The 26,073-nt window shown below is 46.6% G+C and overlaps 2 protein-coding genes across 5 annotated transcripts in view; one reads left to right on the top strand and one right to left on the bottom strand.

The window, feature by feature from the left end:
- The window catches only part of LOC309521731 (low-density lipoprotein receptor-related protein 2-like), a 92,347-nt gene that overhangs the window by 26,054 nt on the left and 40,220 nt on the right, over positions 1-26,073 (bottom strand). Inside the window, exons 29-33 of one of the 2 annotated variants that reach the window (XM_082204464.1) lie at positions 25,478-25,585; positions 24,279-24,512; positions 22,375-22,882; positions 21,568-21,682; positions 21,113-21,189 (exon numbers count right to left, since the gene is read on the bottom strand). In XM_082204464.1, coding sequence (XP_082060590.1) covers positions 21,145-21,189; positions 21,568-21,682; positions 22,375-22,882; positions 24,279-24,512; positions 25,478-25,585 — 1,010 coding nt within the window. In that variant the 3' untranslated portion in view covers positions 21,113-21,144. Of the gene's footprint in view, positions 1-21,112; positions 21,190-21,567; positions 21,683-22,374; positions 22,883-24,278; positions 24,513-25,477; positions 25,586-26,073 lie in introns of those variants that run through there. The other variant, XR_014214772.1, reaches the window with a different exon arrangement.
- CLDN23 (claudin 23) lies at positions 14,880-17,991 on the top strand. 3 transcript variants are annotated; one of them, XM_082205968.1, is made up of 2 exons: positions 14,880-15,105; positions 16,564-17,991. In XM_082205968.1, exon 2 carries the CDS (start codon positions 16,565-16,567, stop codon positions 17,333-17,335), a length of 771 nt encoding a protein of 256 aa, XP_082062094.1. In that variant the 5' UTR covers positions 14,880-15,105; position 16,564; the 3' UTR covers positions 17,336-17,991. The 3 variants fall into 3 exon arrangements, with proteins under 3 accessions (XP_082062094.1, XP_082062095.1, XP_082062096.1); XM_082205969.1 differs by lacking the exon at positions 14,880-15,105 and adding an exon at positions 15,131-15,169; XM_082205970.1 differs by lacking the exon at positions 14,880-15,105 and adding an exon at positions 15,689-15,799.

Here is a 26,073-nt window from a genome sequence, read left to right as displayed (position 1 = left end):
ATCCACAGCAAGTGGCCAGTTTCCAGCTTGTCAGGCAAAATGAATGAAACTTGTCTTCCTACAATTGCTGAAACCCAAGCTTTCACATTCCTAACTGGATGCCAGTGTTTTGTTACCTCCCGTCCTCCCGTCCCAATAACTTCCTTTTTATTTTAGGATTATAAATAGCAGGAATTCCGCTGTGTATTTTGGAGCAGCACAGTTCTCAGCATGCATTTCCATAAATCCATAAAGCACGAATGCTGCAGAAATGCTGCTGTGGGGCGTGATTTCCCCACCCTTTATTAGACATACTTTTGAGCCTGTAGACTCCGTGCTCTACTCAGAAAAGCTGCATTTAGCATTCCATGTGCAATGATGGAATATTTCTCTTCTTATCAAGGAAACAATTCCCCATATCTTTGGTGGAATGGCAGGAAGAAAAAAACCACAGCTTCCAATGTTTCACAGAGGGAAACGGACACACCTCTGTTCTCACCTCAAGGATTGCTGCCTGTGGTCATCTCCCATGCTATGATGATGATGATGATGATAATAATAATATGTTGCCAGCCATAATAATAATAATAATAATAATAATAATAATAATAATAATAATATGTTGCCAGCCATAATAATAATAATAATAATAATAATAATAATAATAATAATATGTTGCCAGCCCATCTCACTGGGTGGCTCTGGACAGCTTCCAACAAATTATAAAACCACAGCAAAACATCAAACATTAAAAACTTCCCTACACATGGCTGCCTTCAGAAGTCAGATACAGTGGTACCTCGGGTTACAAACTCCGCTAACCCAGAAGTAGTACCTCAGGTTAAGAACTTTACCTCAGGATGAGAACAGAAATTGCACAGCGGCAGCGGGAGGCCCCATTAGTTAAAGTGGTACCTCAGGTTAAGAACAGTTTCAGGTTAAGAACGGACCTCCAGAACAAATTACCGTATTTATCGCTCTGTAAGACGCACTCCCCCCCCCCAAAAAAAAGTAAGGGGAAATGTGTGTGAGTCTTATGGAGCGAATGCAGGCTGCGCAGCTATCCCAGAAGCCAGGAGAGCAAGAGGGATCGGTGTGCACTGATCCCTCTTGCTGTCCTGGCTTCAGCGAAAGCAACGCAAAGCCTCTTGAGGGCAACAGAAGGAATGCTCCTGCTGCCCTGAAGAGGCTTGGCATGGCTATCCCAGAAGCCAAAACAGCAAGAGGGATTGCTGCTTTCACTGCACAGCGATCCCTCTTGCTGTTCTGACTTTGCTACACTTCAGCAAAGTGGGAGGAGAAATGGAAGGGGCTCCGTTTCTCCTTCCGCTTTGCTGGAGAGGCACTGCGCAGGGAGGGAGAGAATTTTTTTTCTTGTTCTCCTCCTCTAAAACTAGGTGCGTCTTATGGTCAGGTGCATCTTATAGAGCGTAAAATACAGTAAGTTCATAACCAGAGGTACCACTGTAGTTGTTTATTTCCTTGACATCTGTCAGGAAGGTGTTCCTGCTATCAAACATTGCTGAAGATTATCCATAACCACTTCCTGAAAGTTATATTTGTTTACTCTCCTATTAAGGGCACGACTAGATGATGTGGTGGGTGATCAGATCTCCTGAGGATTTTCTTCCCCAAAGGGCAAGTGTAGCTACAGGAAACTCTCATTGGCCCACCATAGGAAATGAGGCAGGGAGGCCATTTCAAAGAGAGTTCAGATACAGCTAATTCAAATGAATCAACTGGTAAAGAAAGAATCCACAGTTAGTGTGAATTCTCCAAATGTGGCCACCAAGCCACTATCCTATTTTTGCGAGGAGGCAGTGGGTGGGTATAGAGACCTCCTGGCCCACTGCCTTAGAGATGCTCTCTCGTAAAAATATTTGCTGATCACAATCCTAGACTAAAAGCACGTTTCTGAACACAATTCAAAGGGTTGGTGCTGACCTTTAAAGCCCTAATCGGCCTCTGCCCAGTATACCTGTTCACCTCCATCGTTCTGCCCGGAAACTGAGGTCCAGTGCCGAGGGCCTTCTGGCGGTTCCCTCACTGCGAGAAGTGAAGTTACAGGGAATCAGGCAGAGGGCCTTCTTGGTAGTGGCACCTGCCCTGTGGAATGCCCTCCCATCAGATGTCAAGGAAATAAACAACTATCTGACTTTTTGAAGATATCTGAAGGCAGCCCTGTTTAGGGAAGCTTTTAATGTTTGATGTTTTATCACTTCATTATTATTAATATTCTGTTGGGAGCTGCCCAGAATGGCTGGGGGAAACCCAGCCAGATGGGCGGGGTATAAATAAATTATTTATTATTATTATTATTATTATTATTATTATTATTATTATTATTATTACAGTGGTAACTCTGGTTGCGATCGGGATCTGTTCCAGAGGCCCATTTGCAACATGAAAAGAACGCAACTCGCAGTGGTGCATCCGTGCACACACGGGTTGCGATTCACCGCTTCTGCACATGCGCGTGATGTCATTTTGCGCTTCTGTGCATGCGCAAGTGGTGAAACCCGGAAGTAACCCTTTCCGGTACTTCCGGGTCACCGCAGGACGTAACCTGAAAGAATATAACATGAAGCAAACATAACATGAGGTATGACTGTATTATTATTATTATTATTATTATACAAAGATTACCCACAACTTGCTTCAGACCACAACTTGAGGTCCCCCACCACTTGCTTCAGATCAAATGAGTTTAGTGCTAATGCTACAAATCTCTTAACTGCCACCACTGCACTGTGACAAAAGGCATTCCCTGTGAATCCCTGCACTTGATGTATGCCTGTTCCCAGGGAGAACAAGAGATGCATAAACAGGAACTGCAAGGTACAAATTGCTCAACAATCTCCACTGCCACAACACACAGCCAATCTTTCGAGGCGGGAAAACAGGAAGCCTGTGAAGAGGTTGCTTGCAGGATACAGACTTGATATTATGAATTATGAGACGAGACGGAGGTGGGAACCCAGGTCATCTACAGAAGCTTGAGCTTTGCTGGCTCAGAAGCATTTAAAGCACATCCAATGCACATTTAAGGCACATGACTTCCCCTAAAGAACCATGGGAACTGTAGTTCCGCCACCACAAAGCTTTAATTCCCAGTGCGTTTAACAAACTGCTGTTCCCAGGTTTTTAGGGGGTTGGGTTGGAGGGGAGCATGTCTTTTAAATGTGCATTGAGTGTGCTTTAAATTAAATGTATGGTGTGGACCTGCACTGTTAAAAAAGCCCAGCGGTTTTCTTCAGACAGTAGCCAACACGATGCCTTTGGAAAGTCACAAGTGAAGCAGCCTGCTCATATTTACCTCAGCATGATACTCAGAGACATAGCTGCTTCTGAAAGCAGAGGCTCCACTTGACTGTAGTGGCTATTGGAGACCTATCTTCCATATCTAATCCTCTTTAAAAAGCCACCTGAGCTTGTGTCTTTCACCACTTTTAATTCTCTAAGTTGGTAATCCCCTGTACAAAGAACTTCCTATTGGCTCAACCTACTGCCCATTCATTTTACTGGGTGTCTCGCCACCTGACCAATTAGCATTATTAAATAGGGAGAATATTTTCCTTTGGTCACAATCCATTTAAAGCACAATCATAGGTTCCCTCAAAGAATCCTGGAAGCTGTTGTTTGTTGAGGATACTGAGAATTGTAGCTCTGTAATGGGGTTACCTAAAAACTCTCAGCACCCTAACAAACTACAATTCCCAGGATCCTTTGAGGGAAGTAATATCTGTTAAAGTGGTATAGGATTGCTTTAAATGTTTAGTGTGGATGTGACCTCTGTCTACTTCCTTCACATGGATCTATCCTGCCCTTGACCTGAAATTGGCCAGGGAAGTCCTATTAGTTGTATCATCAACAAGGGTGATCCAGTTAACTGGAACCTGGAATAGGGCCTTCTCAGTTGTGGCCCCCTCACTTTTGAATCTGCTCCTCCCTCAAACAGGCTGCTGTGCTGAGTGGGTTGCAGTGACACCTGAAAACTTCCTTACTTCATCAATCCTTTGAGCATCAACAGCAAATATTTGTGATTTGCATTTAAATATTTACAAACTGTACTTTCCTAAGAAATGTAACAAGGCAGTGTACAACATAAGGACACGTGCTACAGTGCTACGATAACATCAGTAAAAACATCAATAACACGTCAATAAATTGGTCAGTTGAAAAAAAATCAAATGACAATGTTAATTTGTATTGTTCTTCAGATAAGTACTACGAGAGAAATGGCTACATACTGGTTTTAGTGATTTAATATTGAGTTAATTAACTCTATTTGTCATTTGTGGCATGTGATGTTGTATCGCCACCCTGTGACCTTAAGGTGAAGGGTGGGATATAAATTTTAGTAATAAACAACGTTTATCAGATTTCTCCTTATCTGTTTCCCCCTCAAACTAGAAAGCCCACGGAGCATAGACCTGCAGATATTCTGCTTTAAGAACAACACACCACAACATTGCTGTAACCCAAAGTAACCTGCACTCAGAATCACTGGTGAATCCTGCCAGTTCATTCAGTGTGGTGCTTTTACCCCTGCTTCTGCTAGCCATGAGGAAGCACAAAGAATCAGGGAAGAACTGCCAGCCTCTGAAGTGCTCGTCCACAGCCAGCGATATCGAAGCACGTGCACCATTTCTTAACATTAGTCATGATCTTTGGCTCCCACATATGGTAGATGTAGAAAGGAAAGGGCAGGTATCTTATGTCGATTAATCACACGCTAATTGCCCAAGAGAGTGCTGAACCTGAACTTGAAGAAAACCACAGGAAAGAAGGAAAAGGTGAAAGGGCCGAGAGAGAAAGGCAGCCAGCTTAATCCCAACTAATGTGGTTTCCGTCCTCTTGATTACATCAAGGACTTCAAGGCCAGCTGTGGTGGCAACTGAAATATACTCAGAGTCGAGAGTGGATTTCATGCTCTTTATTCAGCTCATAGTGGTGAGGAGAAATGGAAGTTCCCCCAGAATGTCTGCTTTATATACATTATTTACACAACGGGCCCCAGGTGATTGGCTAATTCCAGGATTCGCCTGTAGGCCAATCAGGTTGCGGATTCACTTCCACCTGGAGCTGGATTGGATGGCTCCTGTGGACCAATCAGGCTGCTGCATTCTGGATCCTATTCAACTCAGTACATAACAGCAACTATTTTGGAGAACCCCCTTCCAATTGAGTTTGATTATTCACCATTATTCACGGAAAGAAGCCTTCTGTAGGAAGGTGAGTCAGGCCACTGGTTTCTTTAGGCTGGTACTGGAGACACTGACTAGCAAAGGCTCTTCAGGAATTCAGACAGGAAATCTCTCCCAGCCCAATGTGGAAATGCCTGCGATTGAATATTGCAACCTGCAACCTGCACCATGCTAGACTGGTGGCGGTGGTAGCTGAGGAGGAGCACCGACGAGAGGGAAGGAAGGAGGGAAGGAGAGAAAGTCGCTCCTTCTCTCTGTTGTCGCTCACACCAAGCCAGGCTCCTCATCATCTGCACCAACAGTGATGCTGTCTTTGGGGGACAGGAGGCGGGCAGGTGTGGAGGACTCCCTGGTCCTGAATGGGGTAACTGTGCCCCTGAAGGACCAGGTGTGCACCCTGGGAGTCATTTTGGACTCACAGCTGTCCAATTGTCACCCTGGACAATTCTGTGTCTAGGGCAGCTGTTTATCAGCTCCATCTGGTACGCAGGCTGAGACCCTACCTGCCCGCGGACTGTCTCGCCAGAGTGGTGCATGCTCTGGTTATCTCTCGCTTGGACTACTGCAATGCGCTCTATGCGGGGCTACCTTTGAAGGTGACCCGGAAACTACAATTAATCCAGAATGCGGCAGCTAGACTGGTGACTGGGAGCGGCCACCGAGACCACATAACACCGGTCTTGAAAGACCTACACTGGCTCCCAGTACGTTTCCGAGCACAATTCAAAGTGTTGGTGCTGACCTTTAAAGCCCTAAACGTCCTGAAGGAGTGTCTCCACCTCCATCGTTCTGCCTGGACACTGAGGTCCAGCGCTGAGGGCCTTCTGGCGGTTCCTTCGCTGCGAGAAGCCAAGTTGCAGGGAACCAGGCAGAGGGCCTTCTCGGTAGCGGCACCCGCCCTGTGGAATGCCCTCCCACCAGATGTCAAAGAGAAAAATAACTACCAAACTTTTAGAAGACATCTAAAGGCAGCCCTGTTTAGGGAAGCTTTTAATGTTTAATAGGTTATTGTATTTTAGTGTTTTGTTGGAAGCCGCCCAGAGTGGCTGGGGAAACCCAGCCAGATGGGCGGGGTATAAATAATAAATTATTATTATTATTATTATTATTATTATTATTATTATTATTATTATTATTATTATTATTATTATTACAACCACCATTTTGGGCCTTCCAAGCTCAAATATTGGAGAAAAGCTTTCTCCGTTTCAAGTCCAAATGGGATAGGGGGAACTTTTGTCCAAAAAGGGAGCAATCCCATTTTTCTAGGGATGGGTGGCAAACCTACATGGTGCTCAGCACGTGGGAAAAGGGGAGGTGGTTAACCTCTGATCCTGTGCCTGGGGATGCTATGTTGAAAGTTTTTCTTTTCTTTTTTTAAGTAAAATTGTGTGCCTTGTGGGGGCCGTAGGCTTGGCACAAAGACTGCCAGTTGCTGGCCTCTCCTCCTCTGACTGGTCTACCCCATAGCTGTCAACCTTCCCTTTTTTTGCGGGAAATGCCCTTATTCCAGCGCCATTTCCCGCTGCTATCCCGGATTGTTAGATATCCCGTAGACTGTCCCCGGGACAGGTGAGGCTGCTGATCCCTTATTTTCGAGGCTAAAAAAGGTAAAGGGACCCCTGACCATTAGGTCCAGTCGTGACCGACTCCGGGGCTGCGGCGCTCATCTCGCTTTATTGGCTGAGGGAGCCGGCGTACAGCTTCCGGGTCATCTGGCCAGCAAGACTAAGCCGCTTCTGGCAAATCAGAGCAGCGCACGGAAACGCCGTTTGCCTTCCCGCCAGAGTGGTACCTATTTATCTACTTGCACTTTGACGTGCTTTCGAATTGCTAGGTTGGCAGGAGCTGGAACTGAGCAACAGGAGCTCACCCCGCCACGGGGATTCGAACCACCAACCTTCTGATCGGCAACTCCTAGGCTCTGTGGTTTAACCCACAGCGCCACCCGTGTCCCTTTTCGAGGCTGCTGATCCCTTATTTTCAAATCTGAAAGTTGACAGCTATGGTCTATCCCGTTCAGCACCCCAGACTTCCTAAGCCCTCCTTAGGGGAAGCAAGCCGTCCAAAAGTTCATTCCCTTGCCTGATATCCACAAATATAATCCCGCGGCCACAAATGTAGCTTATCTTGGCTTGAGCCAAAGCACTGAACTTCCCCGTCTGCTCCCTCTGCTCCTTTTGATTCTCCAGAGTTGGCAGGGCACCAGAAACAAATTGTTTGATTAGTATCGCTAGTAGTTCACTGAACAATTAATTTAACCAATACCAAAAACAAGCCACAAGGCTTTTGCTGCAGGCCACCAAGAAGTATTCACTGACTGGAAGAAATACGGCACCGTTCCAAAACGAGATCTCCGTCAGATCGTGTTTGGCCAGCCCTGGGTTTGCCCTTGATCTATGTGCCTATTAAATTTAATTTCCGTTTTCAATTCACCGTTGCTTTCTTTTCAAGAGCCGCAGAGGAATGCTGCTTTTCCAGAACCCGAGGTCTGACAACTCCCCGCTTTTGTGAAAGTCAAAAACGTGCAGGAATATACATGAGTCTGAGGACTCATCTGTGCTATACATTTAAAGTAGTATTATGCCAATTGATATAGCTATGGCTCCCTCCCAAGAACCATGGGAACTGTAGTTTGTTAAAGGTGCTGCGAGTTGTTGTTGTTTAGTCATTTAGTCGTGTCCGCCTCTTCGTGACCCCATGGACCAGAGCACGCCAGGCACTCCTGTCTTCCACTGCCTCCCGCAGTTTGGTCAAACTCATGCTGGTAGCTTCGAGAACACTGTCGAACCATCTCGTCCTCTGTCGTCCCCTTCTCCTCGTGCCCTCCATCTTTCCCAACATCAGGGTCTTTTCCAGGGAGTCTTCTCTTCTCATGAGGTGGCCAAAGTATTGGAGCCTCAGCTTCAGGATCTGTCCTTCCAGTGAGCACTCAGGGCTGATTTCCTTCAGAATGGATAGGTTTGATCTTCTTGCAGTCCATGGGACTCTCAAGAGTCTCCTCCAGCACCATCATTCAAAAGCATCAATTCTTTGGCGATCAGCCTTCTTTATGGTCCAGCTCTCACTTCCATACATCACTACTGGGAAAACCATGGCTTTTACTATATGGACCTTTGTTAGGAGATGCCATTTTCCTCACACAGGTGCAATTCTCAAAGTAGATTAACAATCAAACCCTCTTCCCAGGGAATTCTGGGAAATGTAGCTCTCTGAGTGGAACTGGGGTCTTCTCTTAGCAGCCTTAACAGAATGGGATCCTTTGTGGGAAATCATTACTGTAAAAATGGCATGATACTGCTTCAGAAGTACTATACAGATGGGGCCTGAAACACGAATGCGAGGAAATACTTTGGGAAAAGGAACAGAAGAAGATACTCTATAGTGATTTTTTTAGCTTAGGGTGTTGTTTTTTAAAGGGTATACAAAGTAATGCAGGATAAAGTCTCTCAATTTCTATTAGAGATTAAATGGAACTTTCCTATTCAAAAGCAGTCTATCAGGCTGCGTGCACCTCAAAACAGTAAAACAATAATAATCATCTGCAGATCCCATGACAAGAAAAAACTGAAGCTGTGCCCTGAATAAATTATACAAACTAGCATTGTTTTTATAATATGGCATAATTCATGCAACTTCTGCTGGACTCAGGAATGGCGAGGGCCAGATTTAGGTTTGGTGAGGCCCTAAGCTACTGAAGGTAATGGGGCCCTGTATATGTCCAGCTAGCCTTTGTCAACAACAAATTGTTGCTTTTTTGTGTGTTGAATTTATCCTATATGGTAATTTATGGACCTAGCAGGTATCTAAAGCCATTTGCACATAACAACGTATGTATTTTATCAAAGTAATAGCTGAACTGAAATACAATTAAGAAGAAGTATATTAATAGTGAAATTGGGGGGGGAGAGTGGAGCCCTAAGCTATAGCTTGTTTAGCTTATACAGTGGACGCTCGGCTTGTGAACATGATCCGTGCGGGAGGCACGTTCGCAACCCGCAGTGTCCGCAACCTGCAGCGCTGCATTTGTGCATGCGATTTGGCACTTCTGCGCATGCACAAAGTGCAATTTAGTGTTTCTGCGCATGCGCCAAAATCTGGAAGTAACCCGTTCCGGTACTTCCAGGTTTCTACACATCTGCAACCCGAAAACGCGCAACCTGAAGCGTCTGCAACCTGAGATATGAATGTACTTAAATCTGGCACTGCACACAGATGCTCCCATCAGCCATGACTGTTGGCCATGATGGTTGGGCTGAGCTTTGCCTTGGCAGCTCAGTGAGTAGAGCATGAGACTCTTAGGGTTGTAGGTGAAAGCCCCACACTGGGCAAAAGATTCCTGCATTGCAGGGGGTTGGACTAGATGCCCCTTGTGGTCCCTTTTAACTCTACAATTCTCTGGTTCTATGATGGGAGCTGGAGTACCGCCATGTTTAGAGGATGACAGCTGCGCTCCCTTTAGTGGCGTTTGTGTCCTTGCTCAGACTGCATGCTTCCTTAGCTATGAGTGATTGCCAAATAAGTTCCTCCATTGCAGGGGGCTAGACTAGAAAAGCTTTAGGAGTCCCTTCCAGTTCTATAATTCTGTGGTTCTGTGTATTTTAAAAATGGGGCATCAGAGTTTTTAGGGGGCTAACCAGGTTGGGATAGCTGGGATAGCAGGCTTGTTGGTTTTGAATGTCTTATGTAGATCCCCCCCCCCATTTCGTTGTTCTGTATGGGTTGTTGTTGTTGTTTAGTCGTTTAGTCGTGTCCAACTCTTCGTGACCCCATGGACCAGAGCACGCCAGGCACTCCTGTCTTTCACTGCCTCCTGCAGTTTGGTCAAACTCATGCTGGTAGCTTCGAAAACACTATCCAACCATCTCGTCCTCTGGTGTCCTCCTTGTGCCCTCCATCTTTCCCAACATCAGGGTCTTTTCCAGGGAGTCTTCTCTTCTCATGAGGTGGCCAAAATATTGGAGTCTCAGCTTCAGGATTTGTCCTTCCAGTGAGCACTCAGGGCTGATTTCCTTCAGAATGGAGAGGTTTGATCTTCTTGCAGTCCATGGGACTCTCAAGAGTCTCCTCCAGCACCATCATTCAAAAGCATCCATTCTTCGGCGATCTGCCTTCTTTATGGTCCAGCTCTCACTTCCATACATCACTACTGGGAAAACCATAGCTTTTACTATGGGACAATGACAATAATGATTATCGTATCGGAGCAGGAAGACGGGGCTGGTGTTTCCCAAGCAGGGAAACTGCTGGTGTTTTCCCCTACGAAAGTTTGACAGCAACCAAGTACTTTCCTCCAGAAAGTTGAGTTGATCTCCCACCATAATAAAGGAACTTCACATTTGAAGTCTGAAAATACCCTCATTTGGGAAACCCCAGGGGAATACATTACTATTACTAGAGGAAGGAGAGGACAGAACAGCTTTTGTTCTCTGTCTGCTTATTTGCCTTGTTTCTAACTCCCTCCCAGCTCTCGACCTGATCTGTTCACCAGTAGTTGCTGCCCCTTGCTGGACAGTGTGGAAACCTTAGTGAAAGTCTTAGATCTGGAAGGCTGGTACCTAGCCCTTTCATCTTTGAACGTGTGCCCCAAATACAGTGTACGATGCGTGTAATTTCTCATATTGTACCCTGTTGGGTCAATAAGGATTCTAATCCCCAGGCTGCAGGGGGTGTAGAGGCCTGAGATATAATAATAATTATTATTATATTGTCATTCCACGTTCTTTTGACTATCCCAAGGCTATTCTGTGGGCCAGAAGGTCATGCCAGCTGCCCAAAATTCAGAGGGCTTGGAAAAAGGAAGCTGGATTGGCTTTGAAGGAGGGAGGTGTGATTAAGCCCTCTCTGAGGCCTTCCTCTTCTCCACCAGACAAACTAGATACAGAGGGCAACCTCTGTGCTCAAGACACCTCCTGTAAGGATTAATGAATGGGGAAATGGAACAAAAATGGACTGTGGAATGAGGGATGAGGGAGACATTCAATTCAGATCATGTTTGAAGGTGAACGTACAAAACTTGCACTTTCTGAAACAGTGTGCAAAGCTGAAGACAGCTATCCTTTGGACTTTGCACATATACATATACATATACATATACATATATGTATACCAATACATAGGTAAAGGTAAAGGGACCCCTGACCATTAGGTCCAGTCGTGACCGACTCTGGGGTTGCGGCACTCATCTCGCTTTATTGGCCGAGGGAGCTGGCATACAGCTTCCGGGTCATGTGGCCAGCATGACTAAGCCGCTTCTGGTGAACCAGAGCAGCACACGGAGACGCCGTTTACCTTCCCGCCGGGGCGGTACCTATTTATCTACTTGCACTTTGACGTGCTTTTGAACTGCTAGGTTGGCAGGAGCAGGGACCGAGCAACGGGAGCTCACCCCGTCATGGGGATTCGAACCGCCGACATTCTGATCGACAAGTCCTATACCCACGTCCCTCTACCAATACAGCATATATACACGTGAGCACACACACACACACACACACAGAGCGTGTGTGAGCGTGTGTGTGTGTGTGTTTGTGTGTGTGTATTATACCAGGGAAAATAGTGCATAGAAATGAATATATTAGTGGAAATAACACAAAAATTTAGAGGAAATTGCTTGTACATGAATAACAATAATTTATTTATATGTAAAAGCTGCATATGTAATATGTGGTAGTTAAAACTGCATGTGTACATTTGTTTATCTGGATAAATTTGAACAAAAATGTTGATGACTTTTCGCGAGGATTTAAACTAAATAAATCACAAACTGCCCCGGAATGAAGAGAACTGAAACTGGCAGGTCCTCCTATCCCAATTTAGAATACGGTTTGGGGTGGGGGAATTGATTACTGTATTGGTAATGGATCAACTAATTTAAGAACTGATTCGGGTGGTCTGTGTTGGAGGTGAAAAACTTTCGTTTCATGTGATGAGGTTGGGAAATTTATCGGTCTGCTCTCTGTGAAATGTAAACTCTAGTCATTACTTCTAGATGCACAAAATTTAGTTACGTGCAAATTTTGTACAAATGTGTGCTTATGGACGTGGGAATTGGAGCAGTGGCGTAGCGTGGGGGGTGCAGGGGGGGCCGGCCACACCGGGCGCAACATCTGGGGGTTAGGGTTAGGGGGCGCAAATCCACGGGTTAGGGGGCGCAAATTACTTGCCTTGCCCCGGGTGCTGACAACCCACGCTATGCCACTGAATAGGAGAACCCCTAAGCAGAATGGAGGAATTTTAACTGACAGCTGTTAAAGAGGTATGATTTGTTTTTGCTTTGTCTTTGCCTACCCTCTAGTGGGCTCTGATGGGAGTGCAGCCATTCCAAGGCTCATCCTCACATTGTGTTTCTTCCCCCACCTTGATGGCCCCATTCCCTCCAACATTTCTCCGATGAAAACAGGGACATTCTAAGGAAAAGCAGGACATTCTGGGCTCAAATCAGAAACCAGGACAGCTTCTGTAAATCCAGGACTGTCCCTGGAAAATAGGGAAATTTGGAGAGTCTGTTATCCCAGTTGGGCAAAAAAGGAATAAGCACCCCTTTTCAGTTGTTGCCATTAAAATCTGGACGTCACTAGCTTTACCCCCCCCCAAATGGGCTATATCACTCCCCTCCGAAGTTGGGATGCAAGAAATGTCCCGCAGTGTTAGTTGCGCCAGCAAGTGTCAGGTGGCTTCTGTTTCCATGCTCTGGGTCTTTTAGTGACCTGGGAAAGCCTGTGACAGACACAGCAAGTTCTGTCCCAATGGCTATGCATGCTCTGAATTTTTGAAATGCTCCTCGGGTACCCTGAATTTAATGTAACTAGTTGCTTCTGCAACAGATTTTAGGGACCGCCACTGGGTGAATTTGGATGGGTGGTAGTATCTTACACACTCAGATTCAAGAGAGGTCACAGTAAAGAGAAATATGAACAAGTCTACTTCCACCCTCGAGGGAGTTCCAGAATCATGCAGCTGCCTGAATGCACAGTGGAGCAAAATATCGCCAACACATCACTCCACAGTCGAAATAATTGCACTGGCTACCAGTTAGCCGCCGGGATAAGTTCAAGGTACTGATTTTGGCATAGAAAGGCCAATACAGATTGAGACCATGACACCTGAAATAACTTTAATAATCATTTTATTATTTGTTACCCCAGCCACTCTGGGCAGCTTCCAGCATATACAGAAACATCATAAAACTTCAAACATAAAAAACTCCCCTAAACAGGGCTGCCTTCAGGTGTCTTCTAAAAGTCAGACAGTTGTTTATTTCCTTCACATCTGACGTGCCACGGGGCAGGCACCATTACCCATAAAGTCCTCTGCCTGGTTCCCTGTAGCTTCACTTCTCACAGTGAGGGAACCACCAGAAGGCCCTTAGAGGTGAATTTCAGTGTCCTGGCTGACGGTGGGGATGGAGACGCTCCTTTGGGTATACTGGGCTGAGGCTGTTTAGGGCTTTAAAGGTCAGCACCAACACTTTGAACTGTGCTCAGAAACGTCCTCGGAGTCAATGTAGGTCTTTCAGAACCGGTATTATATGGTCCTGGCAGCCGCTCCCAGTCACCAGTCTAGCTGCCGCATTCTGGATTAGTTACGGTTTCTGAGTCACCTTCAAAGGTAGCCCCACATTTTGCGTGGTCCAAGCAGAAATAAGCGCCCCTTATATACCCAGAGGAATATTGCACTCTGCAGGTGAAGGCTTCTTGCGGATACCATGTTAGGGGCCTTGTTTAAAGGTTTGCAGCCATCTAAAGTTACCCACTCACTTGGGGGGGGGGGGACTTGGCCTGTTCTTGTGACTGCAATGGCAAGGAATGTGCAGAAACAGGAAGCAAGTAACACTATTGCTACTGACTTTAGATCCAGCTGCTCTTAAAGGCACAGCTACATTGGCTAGCTGAAAACCAAATAAAACTTGTGAGAGAAAATGAATTGGTGGGATGAAGAAATTAAAGCACCTTAAAGGAATCTTATTCTTTGGCAATCTCTCATAGACGTGTAAGATTGTCTTCCATGAACACGGCCTTAACAGTGAGTCCGTAAGTGACTGTGGGGGCCAATTCTGGATCCACACATCCTTCCACAGTGGGGACATAGGTTTCCGGGCGGGAGTTGATCACGGTGAGGGTTTGCCAAGCGTGCCTTCCTCTTAGCACGTTTCTACCTTTCGTCCAGAGTTTGGGTGTCTTCAAAGTCCATGACACCTTTGGTAAAGGCTGTTCTCCAACTGGAACACTCACAGGCCAGTGTTTCCCAGTTGTCGGTGTTTATACTACATTTTTATACTACATACACCAAGGCACAAAGGACTTTGGTATCTAACATGGCGACTGAGTTGTTTATGCAGCTCTTTTCAATGTATTTGTCCTGCCCCAGGGCACTTCACATTCCCCCCTCCCTTTCTCTCAAGGGTAATTAATTAAGAGCATCCAGATTGCTCCGTTTACACAGCCTCATCTGTGCCTCTCCGTGTTTTGCCATCCAGTTCCTAGAACCACCTTTCAAAAGATCTGCAGTGTCAGTTTGTATGTGTTTATTGCTTTGGTGTGCTGTTACCTAAGCAATAAGAGCCAACCTTTATTCAGGACAATAAAAGTCACCGCCTTCATCCTTAAGCACGATCATCACACAGAAACAGGTGCGGCTCCAAAGGTGCTCTGAGAGCCGGCCCCACCTTCCTGAAGTCACTGACTTGGCATCACCTGTAACGGCAACCCTTTCCTGATTCCGCGGTTCCACTTCTGCTTCCTCTCCCCTCCCTTTCTTCCCCATAAAATACTACCCAGAACAAGCTCAGCTGCAGCGCTAGCCTGGTTTCTCTGTACACACAGAAGTTTCGGTCATACTAGCCAGTTTCTTTTAACTGGGCACACGGCAGGGAGAGAGCGAGCAACAGTCGCAGCAGGCGTTGTTTGCAGCAGGACAGGTAAACAGCCACTTCTCCCTTAATATCTGTATCCAGGCCAGGGCTAAATACAGGATTTTTGCAGGTGGGTGGGGAGAGGGAGGGACAGTTCTCATAAGGCATCAGCTTAAGGATAGATCCCACGAACCAGGAATTGTCTCCCACTGCCTGTGACCTTTTTGAGTGCTGTATGACAACAGTATCACTGCTTAGGCGATTAATAATTTGCTGGTTGAGTGGCGGGAGGACCAGGTGAAAGCGTGGACTTGAGGTCCTCTGGAGGCTGACCTGAGCAAAGGGATAAAAGCCCACTCCCTCTAGCTGAGGCAGGAAAGGTCTTCTTCAAGGTTTGAAGTTATTTTTTAAAGGACAGGATGTTCCTTTAAAGCACTGGAATCCTGGGCTAGAAAATAGCTCTTGGAAGGAACAGCAGGTCCCTGGGGACTTCTGCCTCTCCTGAGCTGGGTCGCAGCTTCTCCAGCTGTCCTCTTCATGGGTTTCCTTGCAAGCTTAGCCGGGTCTTCCCCAAATGTAACTACTCTCCCGCTGTGAATCTTCTCTTTATTCTGTGTCCTGGGCAGCTGTCTACCAGCTCCACCTGGTACACAGGCTGAGACCCTACCTGCCCGCAGACTGTCTTGCCAGAGTGGTGCATGCTCTAGTTATCTCTCGCTTGGACTACTGCAATGCACTCTATGTGGGGCTACCTTTGAAGGTGACCCAGAAACTAATCCAGAATGCAACAGTTAGACTGGTTACTAGGAGTAACCGCCGGGGCCATATAACGCCGGTCCTGAAAGATCTACATGTGCTCGGAAATGTACTGGGAGCCAACTTCAAAGGGTTGGTGCTGACCTTTAAAGCCCTAAATGGCCTCGGCCCAGTATACCTGAAGGAGCGTCTCCACCCCCATCATTCAGCCCAGACACTGAGATCCAGCGCCGAGGGCCTTCTGGCGGTTTCCTCATTGCGAGAAGTGAGGTTACAGGGAACCAGGCAGAGGGCCTTCTCGGTAGTGGCACCCGCCCTGTGGAACGCCCTCCCATCAGATGTGAAGGAAATAAACAACTATCCAACTTTTAGAAGACATCTGAAGGCAGCCCTGTTTAGGAAAGTTCTTTATGTTTGATGTTTTAACATATTTTTTATATTCTGTTGGGAGCCACCCAGAGTGGCTGGGGAAACCCAGCCAGATGGGCGGGGTAAAATTAATAAATAATTATTATTATTATTATTATTATTATTATTATTATACGGCTATAGATGCATTCTGCAGCAGACTTTGTGTGGCGTAAATGATACGATGCCCGGCTGGCACCACACAGCCGAGCAGAACGTAAACTAGCAATCCCACAGCAGGTATATAAGGACCTGAGCAAGTAAACCAAGGTTGTTTCCTGAGAGCAAGTGGTTTTTCAGTCACCTGTCTGTACCCATAACAGCTTGTCTGTCTGTCTGTCTGTCTGTCGCCTGGCACAGAATGCGGACGCCGACCGCCATGATCGTGGGCATCGTCCTAGGCCCCTGCGGCCTCGTCCTGAACCTGACCAGCACGCTGGCTCCGGCCTGGAGGGATTTAAGCCGCATCCCTGACCAAGCCTACGACATGATCCAGCACCAGGGCATTTGGGACATCTGCAACGAGTTCCAAGGCAGCCAGAAGACTCAGTGCAACATCAGGGACACGCTGGGGTACTTCTCCCACCAGACCGTGCAAGTCGCCAAAGGGCTGATGCCATCCTCTGTGGCCGTCACGGTCCTGGGGTTGGTTGTGGCTTCGCTGGGCGTTCGCTGCTGGCAGGATATGCCCCAGTACCTGCTGGCTGGGCTGGGCGGCCTGGTGCTCTTTGTTTCCGGGCTGCTTAGCCTGATCGCCGTCTCTTGGTACAATCACGACATCCAAAACCTTCCCATCACGGCCGGCAGCAGCCTAGCGGTGGGTTACTGCCTGGTGCTAGGCTACTTAGGGAGCTGCCTGGAGATAATTGGGGGCTTCTCCCTTTCGCTCAGCTTTGCTCAGTGCTGCAAGGAGCGCAAGCTGAAGAAAGCAGCGATGGATTACAGCTACCCACCCAGCAGTCAGAGGGTCCCAGCCACCACGGCTGCCATTTCTCCCTCCTTTGGCAACACAGAGATCCAAATGGACTATTACAGGACTCCAACCCCCAGGTCTTACACCAACCCCCAGGACGTACTGGAAAGTGAACACCCCAGTAACTGGAGCAGGTTTCCCTGCGATTCTGATTTATAGCCCTAAGCCGGGACACTCTTGCAAGGAACGAGCTGCAGAAAGATTCCTTCTGGAACTCTGCTTGGACAACAAAGATACCCAGTGCGGAAAGTTTAATTCCAGCAAAGACCTTTTCCTACCTCTTTCGCTCGTGAATCCAGCAGGTGCCATAGCCCTAAACTGCTACAGATTCTGGTTCTACGCTTTTCTTTTCGCTTTCTCTCAGGTTAAACATTATATTAAGACAGTAATTAAATCACTCTTGCATGAGGAAGCGATAGGGAGTTTGAGCGGTCCTCTTCACTGTGCAATTTCAGGGATGGGGAGGGGCTTGCAGGGCAGCAACCATAATTGTTTTATTGCTTTTGCACACATTTACTTGAAGAGTGACCCAGAGCTTTGTTAAGCAAATGGACAAGATGGTTTTTTTGCACACTGGGTGAAAGCTGAAAATTCAGGACCCTGGAATATCTTGGAGCAGGGGCAGGTCTCCTCTGCAGCAACAGATCTGCTTTCATCCCCCTGCGCCACCACCTTCTGTTTACTAAATTGGTAAGAGACCAGGAATCTATTATCCCTCAGGGTTTGACTGTACTCTCAAAGAGATGCCTTGTTTTCCTATTTACAGATGGATACATAAAAATGCAATATGCACGGAATAAAAGTTATATTTTGTATGGTGATTTATACGGCGTCACTAGCTGAATCTTGCCTTCGGAAAACGCACCTTACCCCTCAAGTGTTTACTTCAAAAGGATCGCTTGATTCTCAGCACTTTTAAAGTATCTCCCACCCACCCAACCAATGCTGGGAACTAACTTAAGGGTGCCGATAATTGTAGCTCTGTGAGGGATAAAGTACAATTCCCAGGATTCTTTGAGTGGGTGGGGAATGTGCTTTAAATTCATAGTGTGTAAATAGCCCAAGTCTTTCCTTTCTACATGCACTCATTTTCTTAAAACGACCACCTGTCAGAATAAGCAACAGGTATTTGGCTGGAGTATGTGGAATGTTTTCCTAGGAGAGAGAAAACATGTTAGGAATGCGTGTTAGGGAAATGAGTTAATGCATAATGGTTTAGCACATCTGAGCTATGTGTATTAGAGTGTATTAGAGATGTGGGTGGCACTGTGGTCTAAACCACTGAGCCTCTTGGGCTTGCCGATCAAAAGGTTGGTGGTTCAAAACCCCGCGATGGGGTGAGCTCCCGTTGCTCTTTCCCAGCTCGTGCCAACCTAGCAGTTCGAAAGCACACCAGTGCAAGTAGATAAATAGGTACCGCTCCGGCGGGAAGGTAAATGGTGTTTCCGTGCGCTCTGGTTTCCGTCACAATGTCCCGTTGCGCCAGAAGCGGTTTAGTCATGCTGGCCACATGACCCGGAAAGCTGTCTGTGGACAAACGCCGGCTCCCTTGGCCCGAAAGCGAGATGAGCGCCGCAACCCCATAGTAGCCTTTGACTGGACTTAACCACCCAGGGGTCCTTTACCTTTTCATCTTTTAGAGTACACATGTTAATTGCCACGCCCCCTCCCCCCAAAAAATCAAGGAAATCTTCATCAAGCGTGGTATTGAGAATTCTGTTACAGAACCTCTACAAGTGGTGCAACAGTATAGCTGTTCCTGAACCAGAAGAGCTTGATTACATTAGCTCAGGCACTGGAGCATTTCAAGGCTGGATTACTGCAATGTATGTTATGGGGAGCTTCCCTTACACTAGATCAGGAAACTGCAACTGGAACAGAATGAGGCCCAGTCAGTATACAACATCTCTACACTGGTGGCCTATTTCCTACCATCCAAGTTCAAGGTATTACATATATTATATTAGTATATAAGGCTCTTAGTTATATATTAACAGACCTTCCAAGTGTCTCTATTTTCCAGGGACAGTTCTGAATTTACAGAAGTTTTGTAGGTGCTTCAACAACAGATGGCAACGATTTTAGCAGCAGACCTGCTTGTGCCTTTAGATCCGGCGTTTCCTAATCTTGGGTCTCCAGCTGTTTTTGGACTACAACTCTCATCGTGCCTAGCTAGCAGGAATTGTAGGTGCATGTTTGGAGACTTAGAGCAGGCATCCCCTTAATTTATTCAGAGTTCATTTTCTGCGAGTGAGAAGAATCCCCGTTTTTCCCCCCTTCTCCTTTTTCCTGTGACTGCCATGCAATTTGTTAATATTTTACCAGTTTATACACTATTTGCACAGCAGGCATAATACATTCACAAGGAAGAAGCAGACTGTGCCCTGTTTTGTTTTTAAAGCATTTGGAAAAAATGCATTTAACTCACTGTTTGTACTTTCCCTCCAACTAGTAGGAAGAATGCTGGCTTAACAGAGCTTCCCAAAGACTGCCAATCTGTTTTTAGTTGCAAGTGGAGTGGAATCTCTGCTTTGACTTCTGGAACTCGAATAATGTCCTAGGGAAATGGCCAGTTCCCCTCCCCCTCCCCCAAATTTTCATTGGGGCAATTTTAATTTGGCTGGAACATAGAGGAAAATATCTCCTCCTCTTGTTGCACTTCCAAACGTGATCCCCCCCCCCCGAAAACAATTTATTGGGAAGGAAGAAATGTCTATGAAGGCAGTCCTCATGTGAAAAGCGAAGGATTACATCGATTGTAGAAATTAACACTAACAAGAGATGGAGTATAGAAAGGGGGATTTCTGGAGCAATCTATATAAGCCATAACCAGCCAAAACCCACAGAAGAGCTGTCACCTACATCTGGGGAAACTGTGCAACTGTTCCTTTGTGTCAAAAGCAGTCTGCTTTTTTTTCTGAGCTCTGAAAAAAATGGAAAGCTCAATAGGAAAACTTGGGGTGTCTCAGAATGCCTCCAGACAACCCTTTCATCCCAAGTCTTGTGCAATTATGAGGTTAGATTATATCTGATCTTCATTGACCATTTGGTCAGTTTTGTTTGTGCTCAGGTTCTACAACCATGAACATTCATCCCGATTTGTGTGTTTTTTTAAAAAAAAACCAATTCCAGAATTTTCAATGCACTGTCACTTTCCTAATGTCAGCAAGAAATTTTTTAAAGGATATGTGTTGGGGTAAGGCAGGGTTTCCCCAAACTTGGGTCCCCAACTGTTTTTTTAAGACTACAACTCCCATCATCCCTAGCTAGCAGGACAAGCTGTCAGGGATGATGGGGACTGTAGTCCCAACATAGCTGGAGACCCAAGTTTGAGAAACCCTGGGCAAGGTGATAAAGGTAAAGCGTAAAGGGACCCCTGACCATTAGGTCCAGTCGTGACCGACTCTGGGGTTGCGGCGCTCATCTCGCTTTACTGACCGAGGGAGCCGGCATACAGCTTCCGGGTCATGTGGCCAGCATGACTAAGCCGCTTCTGGCAAACCAGAGCAACACACAGAAACACCATTTACCATCCCGCCGGAGCGGTACCTATTTATCTACTTGCACTTTGACGTGCTTTCGAACTGCTAGGTTGGCAGGAGCTGGGACCAAGCAACGGGAGTTCACCCCGTCGCAGGGATTCGAACCACCAACCTTCTGATCAGCAAGTCCTAGGCTCTGTGGTTGAACCCACAGCGCCACCTGTGTCCCTTGGGGTAAGGTGATAGAGCCCTTCAATTGTACAATGCTAAAATTCCTGGTGTGTGCTTGTCTCCCTCCTGCAAAACCCAGACTCTTGACCATGACATCATGCAAATGCCCAGAATAAAGTGCAAATATCCCACAGAAAATGCCCAGCGTGGAAACAGACATAGCATATCCCCACTATCATCCGGGTGATGCATTTGGGGGGGGGGGGAAAGAGATTACAAGACGTTTATCTACTATGAATCATTTATTTGTTTGCTTTACGAGTCTGTGCCCATGCCTGTCTTCATTGGAGTCGACAATTCCTGCGGAGGATTGTAAAGCCACATTTTAAGACCCTCAGCATTTTCACCTGGACTATCAAAAGCAGTGGTATTACAAGCAGTTAAGTTCTTCAGGCAAGGAAGAACGGCAGACAGATTGCTAGAAGCTTTGCCAAGTAGGGGGTGCGCTTATTTCAGCCAACGTCCCTCCCTCTGTCCTGCCAGCATCTTAACCACTCACAAGCACAGCTCCTTTAGGCAGCGAGGTTTTTCTGACCCTGCTGCTGGGTTTGCCTTTCGCAATAGCCAGGCCAAGTTTAAAATCCCAAAGTAGGAACAACACTTGTTCCAAGAACACAGGAAGCATATACCAGTGCTCGGAACTGGAAGCTTAGGACAGGAATCTTAAGAAGCCCTCACCTGCTCGGGATCATAAGCTGCATTGATACAGGTTTCATCTTCAACGAAATTGTCTTCTTTGTCGCTGTCCTTCTGGTAGCTGGCCAGCGGTCCAGTTGATGATACACTTGAAGTCCTGTGGGAGGAAGATACACGTACTGACTGATGCAAATCCTAGGCTGGAACCCTTGTGCTAAGCTGTTAAGAGGCACAGTGATCTTGTAGAACCACCTGCACCACCAATTTGGAACCCAAACTACATGCATTAATGCAAATTAGAGTTGCAGGACATGCGTGCCAGAATCTTTCATGATTCTGCGAACAGGACTGCAACAGGCACAAACAAGCCATTCAAACTTAGAAACAAAGCAAGCTGTGTCTGCACAAGCAAATTACTGCTGCCCATATTTTGGGCTCGGCCAAAGTGAGCATCAGGGACGCAGGTGGCGCTGTGGGTTTAAACCACAGAGCCTAGAACAGAAGGTTGGCGGTTTGAATCCCTGCGACGGGGTGAGCAACCATTCCTCAATCCCTGCTCCTGCCAACCTAGCAGTTCGAAAGCACGTCAAAGTGCAAGTAGATAAATAGGTACCACTCCGGCGGGAAGGTAAACGGCGTTTCCGTGTGCTGCTCTGGTTTGCCAGAAGCGGCTTAGTCATGCTGACCACATGACCTGGAAGCTGTACACCTGCTCCCTCGGCCAATAAAGCGAGATGAGCGCCGCAACCCCAGAGTTGGTCACGACCGCCGACCTTCTGATCAGCAAGTCCTAGGCTCTGTGGTTTGACCCACAGCGCCACCCGCGTAGAGAACGGCAAATAGCCTTACCTTTGCCGCATTCTTTGCTTCCTGAAGTAGACAAAGGTCCCTGCTGCCGCCATGGCCATTAGTAGGATGGAAATGATGCCCAGAATGAGACCCGCCCTAGACTTCTCCTCCTCCTCTTCACAGTAGTCTCCACTATAGCCCAGTGTGCAGATGCATTTCACTGTATCGCCCTCCATTGTGCAGTCCCCTCTCCTGTTACAGGTCTCGCTGCTGCAAGGCTGAGACTCCAGGCCACTTTTCACGATTCCCTGCACCAGAGAAGATTCTTTCCATTTCTTTTTGGGAGGTAATGTAGTCTTCTGGGTTCTGCTTGGTTCGAGTGCCCATGCTGCTGTTGCAGTCGTACTCCTTCTTGTGTATTTTTTTACTTGTGTAGTTCCATCCGTAGGCTTCTTGGTGATGGTTTTGGTGGGTGCCTCTGTGTTTTTCTTAACAAGAAAGGGTTTTGTTTGCAGCAGTGTGGAAGGTCGGTGTGTGGGCTGGGGTTTCTTCTTCGGAGTGTTGTTGCCTGCCGGCAGAAAAGCCATCAACACATTGCTTTGGGGACACAGTGAGATCAGCCTAGGACCATATGACTGATCTGGTGGTTTAAGGATAGAAAATATAACTGCCTGCAAAGCTTACTTTCAGAGGTTATGCTATGTACTTGATTAAGGAGGTAGCTCACCTTTCCTTTTCTAGCAAAGTCATAAAACACAGATTCTCAAAGGTTTGTCTTAAACTGTTTGAATTATCTGTTGACCAACTTAGCTGCTTTGGCCAACAGTTTGGTTGTGGGTATATTCCAGTCTAGAATCTAGCCATTCTACAAATAGTACCATCATTGCTTCCCCGATTGAATACTGAAAATGCATTTTTAGTAAAGCGTTGAGAATATGAAGCACTTCCTACCTCCTGCTCACAGAATAATTCCTAAAAGCCCCCATTGGAAGACAGCATGGCAAACTAGTTTTAAGTATGTAGCTTGGATTTCCCTTATGTTTTGCATAATCTTATGTTAGCTACGGGACACGGGTGGTGCTGTGGGTTAAACCACAGAGCCTAGGACTTGCCGATCAGAAGTTCGGCGGTTCGAATCCCCACGATGGGGTGAGCTCCCGTTGCTCAGTCCCTGCTCCTGCCAACCTAGCAGTTTGAAAGCACGTCAAAGTGCAAGTAGATAAATAGGTACCGCTCTGGCGGGAAGGTAAACGGCGTTTCCGTGCGCTGCTCTGGTTCACCAGAAGCGGCTTAGTCATGCTGGCCACATGACCCGGAAGCTGTATGTCGGCTCCCTTGGCCAGTAAAGCGAGATGAGCGTCGCAACCCCAGAGTCGGTCACGACTGGACCTAACGGTCAGGGGTCCCTTTACCTTTACCTTATGTTAGCTATAACTGTGCCTTGGATAGCCTCATGGGCTATGGTGCAACTTTTCTGTACTAGCAAAGCAAGAGGAGCTCACCCCTGTTGTGCAGATTCGAACTGCCAACCTTCCGACCAGCAAGCCCAAGAGGCTCAGTGGTTTAGACCACAGCTGGCCATAGGACCCAGAAAGGTGTCTGTGGACAAACGCCGGCTCCCTCGGCCTGAAGCGAGATGAGCGCCACACCCCATAGTTGCCTTTGACCAGACCTAACTGTCCAGGGGTCATTTACCTTTACCTTACTAGGAAAGAACAGTATTTCATTACATTTAAAGCTGTAGTTGTTGGGTTCTATGATTTTCTGGTAAGGCAGCAGCTAGATCTTAATGAATCTAGCTGTCCAACCATTAGGAGTTCAGGCATTTTTGAGGGCCATTTAGCAAAGGAGAATTCTCCAAGGATCCATTTACTCACAACAACACAACACAACACAACACAACACAACACAACACAACACAAAACACAACACAACACATGCAGTTTCTCAGTTGGGTTACTCACAGTCTCTCTCGTCTGATCCATCAGAGCAATCAATGCTGCCATCACAAACTTGCTCCTTTGCAATACATTTGCTGTTATCCTTGCAGGCTTGGAGCGGCTCCGAGCATAGTGGTTTGGTGCATCTAGTACCGTGCTCTAGAACGTACCCGGCGATGCACCTGCAATGTCTCCCTTGCGGAATTGGCAAGCAAATGTGGCTGCATCCACCATTCTTTTCTGAACAGCCATTGTGACCTAGAAGTAGCAAGAGAAAGATTTTTAACCGCTTTGGCTTCCCTGCTACTCTGCAAAATGTGGTGTGTTAAAAGGAAGCACCCTCCTGTCAGCTTGGTTGCTGGTGCAATAAACCCGTGGTTGGTCTTTTTTTGGGGGGGGGAGTTATAAACATGAATAATTTTATACAAATAAGAGTACACCAAGTTTTCTCATGTCATATGTATACCACAAAAATAGCATAATAAATGTGGGGAAATATCTGCAACATACATTTCATTATTAGTGGTAGTGGTCAATGTATAAGTTCTTGGTTTATGAATCGGTTTAAACAATTAGGAAGGAGGAGGAGGAGGAGGGGAAAAGGGGAAGAGGGGGAGTGGCAGGTGGGGTGGGCTGGTTATGCTTCTATTATTCTACTTAGTGGCAGGGGGCGTAAACATTACTTGTATGGGTTCTCTTACTATTCACTTATGGTATTTCCTTGGTGGTGAGAAAGATTGCGAGTGGCTTAGGGTGTGGTTGGTTGTGTTTGGTTGGCTGTAGTGAGAACTGTTTTTGTGTGTGAGCGGGGTTGTGAGTGTGTATTTTTGAATCAGGTTAGCCAGATTGAGTCATATGCTCTCAGGGGATTCTTGATGTTGTCTTGTTGGGCTATGTATGTGATAAATGGGAACCAAACCGGGGTGAAGGCGTCTTCTTCTATTTGTCCCCGTGTAGGTTTATAGGTTAGTTTTTCTAAAATAAACCTGTGTTGAACCCTTCTGTTACCTGGTCCCCAGTTTAAGCAATCTAGAGCAAGCCTTAAAGAAATCGGGAGTTCTTCCAGAAGGCAAGCAGCTTGACAGATTCAAGTAAGGAAGAACTGGTGCCCCTATTTTTGTGTTAGGTTAAGAAGCCACCATTTTGAGTTATAGCCCTGGTTGACCAAGTAACTGCTCAGAAGAGACCCTGGTCACCCCTTTAAAACTTTTAAAATGTTTTACCTTGTTGGTTGAGTTTGCTGTAGATCTTTATATCCACAAGTTTCTGCTCTTCTTTAAACCACCAGTTTTCCGAATCATCCAGTCTGCTGTGCCACACTTTCGTTGCACCTATTAAGGCATGAAATAAAAGGAAAAAATTGGAGACACATTCCTTACAGTAACCTAGGGCTTTACTGGGGGGGTGGGGGTGGGTTGGTGTGAAACTATATGGCATTAGAATTTCCCACCCCAATTCTCAACTAGCTAGAATCTGTTTATTTCTGAGCTAATTAGGTAAGTTATCTTCGTGCGCAGTGCACTGCATCAAGGCTCCCAAAGAATACCAGCTGAATGTGTCCCATAAGCTTAGGAATAACGCTAAACACTCATCTGAACCCCCTAGAATGCTGATCATTTAAGACTTCTAGCTAGGATCAGTTCCTTGGCATCTGCCCCACTTAATTTTGTTGGCATGCCATGGACTTCTCAAGTCCAGGCAGGTGATCAAGCAGGTGATCTGCCACATCTACCCAGTGGCGTAAGCATGGAGGGACAGGGGGCCGTGGCTCAGGGCGCACATTTCTGAGGGGGCACAACCAGGAGCCCCCCACGACAGG

The sequence above is a fragment of the Podarcis vaucheri genome, assembly GCF_965113315.1.
Source record: "Podarcis vaucheri genome assembly, chromosome: 17".
NCBI classification, from domain to species: domain Eukaryota; kingdom Metazoa; phylum Chordata; class Lepidosauria; order Squamata; family Lacertidae; genus Podarcis; species Podarcis vaucheri.
Note: the sequence above shows the minus strand (reverse complement) of the source record. Positions and strands in the feature narration are given on the sequence as shown.

Coding starts and splice junctions, on each gene's coding strand:
- CLDN23 (XM_082205968.1), top strand. CDS start 16,565: ATGCGGACGCCGACCGCCATGATCGTGGGCATCGTCCTAGGCCCCTGC.